Source organism: Nicrophorus vespilloides, unplaced genomic scaffold (genome assembly GCF_001412225.1).
Source record: "Nicrophorus vespilloides isolate i.1.1-1 unplaced genomic scaffold, Nicve_v1.0, whole genome shotgun sequence".
Classification (NCBI taxonomy): Eukaryota; Metazoa; Arthropoda; class Insecta; order Coleoptera; family Silphidae; genus Nicrophorus; species Nicrophorus vespilloides.
Window position 1 is genome coordinate 207436 of NW_017099733.1, and position 9076 is coordinate 216511.

A 9076-nucleotide genomic window follows, 5' to 3' on the forward strand; every position below is an offset into this window, starting at 1 on the left:
GAAATCCTTTTTCACCCATACACATATAAATATATATATGTTTTTTTCTCCTTCTGTTGGGAAACGTTGATATATTCAAATGTAAATGTGGGTCTCCCTGCGTATGAATTTTTGATCGATGCATTAAGTACGCGTTTCTGAGCTTCTCACTCGCTGCTCATGGTAATTGACATTTGAGAAATATCAACGTCGCTTACGTCCGTGCATTTCGGAAAGGGCCTAAAGGGCAAAAAAAAAACCGAGAGACATACACATTCCACCTTCTTTTATTTATACATTTATTTACTGTTTTCATCGCTGTTGTTGTTGAAATGAGTATAATTTACGTAATCCGAATACAATAAACGCATCAAGAGCTCTCGGTTTTGCGTAATTGTTTCAATTAAATGTGTCCGATGCACGAATCCAGTCGACGTTTACGAAGGGTCGGATTATATTGTGGGGGGTGGGTGTAGGAGGAAGAGGTGTGCGTAGGTGGACGGATAGGTTTACGTAACGCTTCCTTTTATCGCATTGAATTAATCAGAAACAGAGTTTCGACCCAGTTTTTATTTATTATTATTATTACGGTTACACCATCATTCTCTCTTTCTCTAAAACCCTTTTGTTCGTATGTTTTCCACAGTTTGCTTCGATTAATGCTCATCGTCATTACGAGACCATACACCCCCGACGCCAGCCCTTCAAAATGGAACGACAGCTACAGTAATGGAATAAACCTAATGTGGAATCGATTGCACGTGTTTACTTTCATATATTTTCATATAAAATTGTTTTAGGATTAATATACAAGAACTTTTCCAATTATATTTACAGAATTTCTACAAAAGCTGCGATTTGGTACTTTTGTATTTTCAAAAAATAACTTTTACTTTGAAATCCTTAATTTTCAGGAAATTTCACTATTCTAAAGTAAATAAATATATCTATATTCGGTGGCAATCAAAATCCCGACATCAATTAATAAAAGATACTGTCGGGATTATTATTGTTGTTGGGATTTCGATATTTTTTCATATACATTTTTCAACAAAAGAAGAAAAAATATATATATAATGAAACATCCTGTTTTATTAGCTAATTGTTCGGATCTGCCCCCAACGTTCCCACGGGATTACTTTCAGAAGTGCAACAAATATTTTATGCGAAATCAATGTCGTTTTTATAGGATTGCAGCCGAACTTTTTTGTTAGGCTCTTTTTGGTTATTTTCAGTTTTATTATTACTATTTGCTATAATCGTGCAGACTTTACAGTTTATATTTTGGATGGTTTATCTAGTGTTGTTCCGCACTTCTAGCTCGAGGCATCATCCTTCAGAATTGACCTTTGGAGTTACGAAGTGTCGGATAGGGGAGAGGACCAGAAAGTTCCCCTTTTGATTCGTGTAACATTTCCGGGATTTATTGATTTCACTTATTAAACTTAAATAAGCTTTAAATGGTTTAATACTCTGGAGACAGCATACATATTGTAGAATTTCTATAGAATTGAAATATATCAAAATAAAAATATTTGTTTGTAAGAAACTTGCAAATATTTCAAAGCAATTAAATCGATTGACTTAATTGACATAAGATTTTGACGTCTGTCGATTCTGTCAACTGCTAATTATTAATGTGAGGTTAGATAACACCAAATTGGATTAACGTAACAGTAGTTGGTACTTCTGAGCAATTGCATTTTATAAGATTTATGAGATTTTTGTGAGACTTCTAAGATATTTCTAAGAGATTTTTACGAAATTTCTCATGGATTTCTAATGATATTCTAAGTGATTTTTATGCCATTTCTAAAGGATTTCTATAAGATAAAGTTTCTAAGCTATTTCTATGTGATTTCTAAAATTTAAATTTACCTGTGACTTCCAAATTACCATCAAATTCAAAATTGCTTTGGACAAATGAACAAAAAGTTGAACTAAAATACTTATATAATTAATAGATACGAATATGTTATGTTTTTGACACTGACACTATTTTGACATAAGAAGTTGAAGTATGACATAATACAAAGCCTACTGTCAAATGAAAGAGTTTCAATTTCTATAACGATTTCAAAGAATGAATATTGCATTATTTCCAAGTTTTCTTTTTATTTCGTAATAGTTTTTGTTCAAATGAAACAGCTTCAATTATTTTACTTCCATTAGTTCAATATTTTCATTAAAATTAACTATTCCAAAGTAGTTGCTTATTTCATTATATTTACCATTTATTGAATGATTTTAAATATTTTAGTAGTATTCCTAAAATTTGTAATAAGAAGTGTTTTGAGAAAAGTATAGAAAATCAACCATTTAATTTCAAATTGACAGATCGTATGACGTAACACGTAGCCTACTGTCAAATGAAGCAGCTTCAATTATTTTACTTTCATTAGTTCATTCTTTTCATGAAATTTGAATTTTCCAAAGTAGTTTCTTGTTTATTTTTTTACAGCCTACTGATAAATATTGCTATCTCATATATAAATATAAATATCTGAAAGATTTAAGAGAATAAACTAAATAATGCTTTAAAAATGTTGGATTTAAACTGTTTAAAATTCTGTGTTGTATTATGATAAATTTCCTTATTTTTTATTTGTATTGGAGTATATAAAATTTGGTATTTGCGTAATGTGTGCAGTAACGACGACATTTGGCAGCAGCGTTAAGGAAATGCCACGTCGTCCAATAAAGTTGCCGTTAGTTTTGCTGGAACATCCATAAACCCTAGGGGGAGGAGGGATTGGAGGTTCTGAATACATTCATACTTGAGATCAATCGATGGGCGCACGATGGGTTTTGATTCGATTATAAGAACAGAGTCGCAACAGCAGAGTGCAGAGGTCGTGTATGTAGTAGGGCTAATTGCAAATTTTCTCCGTTTTCATCCCTTATTACGCGTATTGATATTAGTTTCTGACGCGATGAAAGGGAATCACTTAACCCAATAATCCCAACAATCAAAAGACAATGCGTGTCGTCTGTCTCTCTAAACCTTCCGGGTGTGTTGATGTGTGAGCAAGGATTGCCTCATCCTCATCATCATCATCGTCGACTCTTCCGAGTGGTTTCAGTTTTTGTACGCGGGTTCGTACCTATCCTACGGGAGAAGGTACTTGGAACCCTGCGGCTGACGCAACCACTCAACGGCCCACTTCGACTCTCCGAAAGCCCCGCGCGTTTTGCCACATCAAACGCCATCCTCCAACCCACACCCCTTTCCAACAACCGCCGGAGCAGCCGCCTCCGATCCTGATCTGCTGCCATCCGACAGCGGTGCACCCCTTCCTACAACACACCCAGACTTGTCATCTCCATCAGTACGATTTTAATTCCGTGCACGTTTCAATCTTGTTTTTTTTTCTTTAATTCTCCATCCTTTTCATCACGAAGCGCATCCCGAAAATCATATTTGCGTTAGTTGCATTATTGTATTTCGTAAATATTGTAGATGTGCTCTAAAAGGTTTCACGTACAAACGCGCGTACAAGCTCTTAAAAAAATATATAGCGCACACTAATATTACTTTCTACAGCTCAATTCATAAACATTTTTTTTTTAATTACAATTTTTTTACAACATGTTTCAATATGAAATTAACAAAAATTGAATTATATTAACAAAAAGTCGAATATACCAAATTACACATATTTCCAAACTCAATTATTGCATTAACTTCATTCACTAACTTCTACAACAATAGTAAACTAGGATATTTAATACTAAACCTACCACGACCGGTCAAATGATAGTTTATTAAATTTCGATTAGAATTTAACGTAATTGCATTGCCTTCAAACTTCATATAATATACGTACAACATATATTTCAATATGTACAGTCTTACCTACCACTACCGGTCATTTGGACGATTGATCGTTTTATATCTTTTTATAAAAATTCTATCGAAGACTTAATTTTGAAACTTTCAGCAAAGAAAACTACGATAGGAATTGTTGGAATAATTTGTCCAAATGGAAGCGAGCTAAAGAAATTGGCGAAACAAAAAAAGGACACGTTTCTCAATAAAGTTATATCGTTCAAATAATTGCACTCTGACAATTTACAAAACTAAACCAAATAAAAAAACTACCGATTCTTGTATTGAAAACATAATTCCTAAAAAGTTGATGCCCGTATAACGGAGGTAATTAGATTATATAATAGCACCAAATCAGATGTAGATGTGATCGACCACATGACTAGAAAATAGACAGTAAATTTTAAATCTCAAAGATGTCCTTTACAGATATTTTTCATTATCAAAAACTTAACCTGGTTTTGTATAAAGAAACCACAAGAATTTTTATTTCAATTGGGAGAAGAAAACTAACAAAATCTGTCTAAAATGTAAAAAAAATATGTATATGGAAAATGTGCAATCCAGAAACTTTTTTGTAAAAATAAATAAAAAAAAAAACGTATAATGTACATTATTTATTTCTAAATAAAAGGAATTATATTTGTTCACTATTATTTGGCTATTATGTACATTCTATGATCATTTGACCGGTCATGGTAGGAATAAGTGAAGTTTTAGTGTAGTGAAAAAAAAACTGATATTTTTACCTTTTCGAAATCTTACATTTTTAATGGTTTCTTATCACCATTTGTCAAAGCTTCAAAAAATGTACATTATAAACAATTAGTTCGCAGTACAATTAAGCAGTATTCATCAAAAAGGTTGAGATAATTAGATTATATAATAACAGCAAATCAGATGTAGATGTGACCGACCAGATGACTAGAAAATAGACGGTAAATTTTAAATCTCAAAGATGTCCTTTACAGATATTTTTCAATATCAAAGACTTAGCCTGGTTTTGTATAAAGAAACCACAATTTTTTTTATTTCAATTGGGAGAAGAAGACTAACAAAATCTGTCTAAAATGTAAAAAAAATATGTATATGGAAAATGTGCAATCCAGAAACTTATTTGTAAAAATAAATGCGAAAAGAAAAACGTATAATGTATATTATTTATTTCTAAATAAAAGGAACTATATGTGTTCACTATTATTTGGCTATTATGTACATTCTATGATCATTTGACCGGTCATGGTAGGAATAAGTGAAGTTTTAGTGTTTAGAAAAAATTGATATTTTTACCTTTTCGAAATCTTACATTTTAATGGTTTCTTATCACCATTTGTCAAAGCTTCAAAAATTGTACATTATAAACAATTAGTTCGCAGTACAATTAAGCAGTACTTGTCAAAAAGGTTGAGATAATTAGATTATATAATAACAGCAAATCAGATGTAGATGTGACCGACCAGATGACTAGAAAATAGACGGTAAAATTTAAATCTCGAAGATGTCCTTTACAGATATTTTTCATTATCAAAAACTTAGCCTGGTTTTGTATAAAGAAACCACAAGAATTTTTATTTCAATTGGGAGAAGAACACTAACAAAATCTGTCTAAAATGTAAAAAAATACGTATATAGAAAATGTGAAATTCAGAAACTCATTTGTAAATATAAATGCGAAAAGAAAAACGTATAATGTACATTATTTATTTCTAAATAAAAGGAACTATATGTGTTCACCATTAATTAGCTATTATGTACTATTATGTATTCTATGATCATTTGTATTTCAATTGGGGGAAGAAAACTAACAAAATCTGTCTAAAATGTAAAAAAAATATGTATATGGAAAATGTGCAATCCAGAAACTTATTTGTAAAAATAAATGCGAAAAGAAAAACAAAATAAAAGGAATTATATTTGTTCACTATTATTTGGCTATTATGTACATTCTATGATCATTTGACCGGTCATGGTAGGAATAAGTGAAGTCTTAGTGTAGTGAAAAAAAAACTCATATTTTTACCTTTTCGAAATCTTATATTTTTAATGGTTTCTTATCACCATTTGTCAAAGCTTCAAAAAATGTACATTATAAACAATTAGTTCGCAGTACAATTACGCAATACTGATCTAAAAGGTTGAAAAACACTGATTTTGGCTTAAATTCACTTTGTCCTTAAGATATTCGTAATGTAAATAAACTTGTTAATACTGTATAAAGTTGTTAATACAAAAATATTTATCATTTTTATTTCACATCCGTTAAAGTAATATATGCAATTATTTTAACAGGATGTGTATCTTCACTATGATTCATTGAAGAAAGTCGTTAGTCAATGAATCACGAAATAGATTTGCAATTGAATGTACTACAAGATTTTAAATATCACATTCTTTAAACCTAATGAAATGTAAAAAAATACTTTATGATTAATTATTCTTCTATTCAATTATTGTTGTTTTATAAGTTTAGTTTAGTGTCTAAATACTAAAGTCTTCTTGTTTATATTGTTATGTTAATGCTATGTAAGTTCATTAAACTTAAATAAGTTTAATACTCTGGAGACAGCATACATATTGTAGAATTTCTATAGAATTGAAATATATCATAAAAAAATATTTGTTTGTAAGAAACTTGCAACTAATTAAAAGCAATTAAATAAATTGACTTAATTGACATAAGATTTTGACGTCTGTCAATTGTGTCAACTGCTAATTATTAATATGAGGTTAGATAACACCAACTTTGATTTACGTAACTGTAGTTGGTACTTCTGAGAAATTGCATTCTATGAGAGTTTAGTGTCTAAATACTAAAGTCTTCTTGTTTATATTGTGATGTTAATGATATGTAAGTTGAGGTAGCAAGGATTTTAAATTGTCAGAGAGTCTCGAATCACGTTCGCTAATTAAAACTTGCAAGATATCCTTTAATCTAAGGAGAGCGTTTGCTAATTTCCTGTCTCCGTCAATATCCCCGGATTTGTGGCCTGCGGCGGTTTTGGATTTTCTGGACGATCGTTGGAAAAGGTGGGCAGAGAGAGCAAACACATTGCCAGGAATGCACACTAAATAGAAGTCATCAAATAAGTTTATAGGGTTGGGGGACATCGGCGAAAGCGAATTAAGCATCGCGTAAATCGAGTTACACGCTAAGTGGGTGGGAGGAGGAGGAGAGAGCGGAACGATGGGGTTGGTTTAGCAGGGCATCATCGCCGTAGGGGCGGGGGGGTGTATGCAGGAGAGGCGAACCACTCCACTTCGACGGTTCGGTTAATGGCGCGGACTAAATCATACGATATTTAAATTTAAGTTAATTAGGTAGACGGAGTGCTAATGGCTAATTACACGTGCCTCGTCGGGGCAGACAGGTGAAGAGATTGAGTGCACTTCCTAAGTGTTTTCTCGATGCCTTCAGAAACGTCAGAGATGAAAATGAAGAAGAAACGAATTCAGGTTAATACTATCATTTTTTTTTCCGCCTTACGGTCATCTTCATCAATTCGCAAATGTAATTAATCGTAAATTGAACGTAATTTAAACGAATTAAATATAATTAGCGTGAATTGAGTCAAGAGTAAATAAATCTCTTTCAATCAGCGCTCTTCTTAAACACTTCATGTAAATCATTCATCGAATTATTCATACAATTTAACAAATTATTTTACAATTTAAATACTTCAATTCAATGCAATGATTGAAAAGGAAATTAACAATTAATTAGTTTTTCAAGTAATTGAAATTCCCAAAGTTTTTTTTACAAGTAATTACACATAATCATTTAAATAATCATAAAACAATGAAAGGTCTTTATTTTTGTTTGCATAATACAGTGGAATCTCGCTTAACAAGCAAAATTAATTGTAAGAAATATGATTCGCTTAACGAGCGACGTTTCGCATAACGAGTGTCGATGAGAAGAGAAGTCCCGGATTGTACGCATTCTACATCATTTTTACTTGGAAATACGGAAATTTGGAACGGATTAAACTCGTTAAGTAAAATTGATTACAAATATTGATGTTATTTAAATTAGATACGTAAAAATTAACGTCTTTTTGCATCAGACTAAATAAAATATTGTTTACAACTTTGGTAATTTTTCAAATCTTTTACTGCTTTAAAAAAAATATTTGTCTGCTATACAAATACAATTTAACTAAATTATCATTATTATCATTTTTTATTATAATTTTGTATTGTAAATAATCAAGAATTAATAAATAAATTTGAAGATTTCTTCAACATTTACATTTAATACAAAATAAAAATGAAACTACTTTAATTATTAACCAAATGCAACATATGAAATATCTATGAAAAGTTTAAAAAAATATTCCATAAAATGTTAAAAAAAATCATGGAAAATGTCATCATTCTCTTATAAATATTTAAATTGATTTCAACAATTAAAAGTATCCAATTGCATTGTTTTAATATTGAATGTGTTTGCCTATTGATATTGAAATAAAAAAAAAAGTTCGTTTCTTTGTATAATTTTAAACTTTAAAAGATTTATTGCATTAAATTTGATTAATAGTAATTAGTAAAGTTTATAAGGTTTGGTATTATACGTTTAAAATTGTGTAATTTCAAAATAATGTTATGTAATAGTCACACCCTTAGAGGGATTGGAAATTCGCGCTGTAAGTTACACGATGCGCCATCTAATAACAGTCATTGCAAGATTACGTAACAAACTGTATGGAATCCGCGTGCGGCTTCGACGCCCACGCGCTAGATGTCACTTCACGCGGGAAATTCGAAATGGAAAATGTTCGTACCTCCACTGCAGATTGGTGTAGGGCCACTTCTGACCCTGCAGCATGTACCGCTTCTGGCGTCGCGACGTCGGTCGCACGTCCGGCATCCCGCATCTCGGCGTCGCCAGAAGCCTCTGCGTCCTCGAATCCACCGTCCCGGTCACCTCGAGTCCAGCGAACTCCTGCAGTTCCTTGATCGCCTGCCGCACGGACTCCTCCGTCCTCAGAGCTCCAACCCCGTGCAGATTGTTACTCAAATACCCGTACTTCGTTAAAAACTGATGCTGCAAAAGAGAAAATGAGTTCAAGTTTGAGAGATTCGAATTGTAAATCATCCAATTAGTGGAAGCGACTGCTGACAACTAAATAAATAAATTTGAAGAAAAAAAACAAGAAACAAATGTAAAGCAGAAGAAGGGTGGAAGGAAACAGAAATAATAAACGAGTACTTTAAGTATGCAGAAATAGCGAATTCAAAGGAAATATAAATTCGAATTAAAGTGCACAC

The 9076-nt window shown here is 31.8% G+C and overlaps 1 protein-coding gene across 1 annotated transcript in view; it reads right to left on the reverse strand.

The window, feature by feature from the left end:
- Positions 1-8852, reverse strand: part of LOC108565441 (matrix metalloproteinase-2) — a gene marked incomplete at its 5' end in the record, with an annotated part of 32475 nt that extends 23623 nt beyond the window's left edge. The window contains one exon of the mRNA XM_017924898.1: positions 8590-8852. Coding sequence (XP_017780387.1) covers positions 8590-8852 — 263 coding nt within the window. The remainder of the gene's footprint in view (positions 1-8589) is intronic.
- Between the last annotated feature and the right edge of the window lie 224 nt (positions 8853-9076).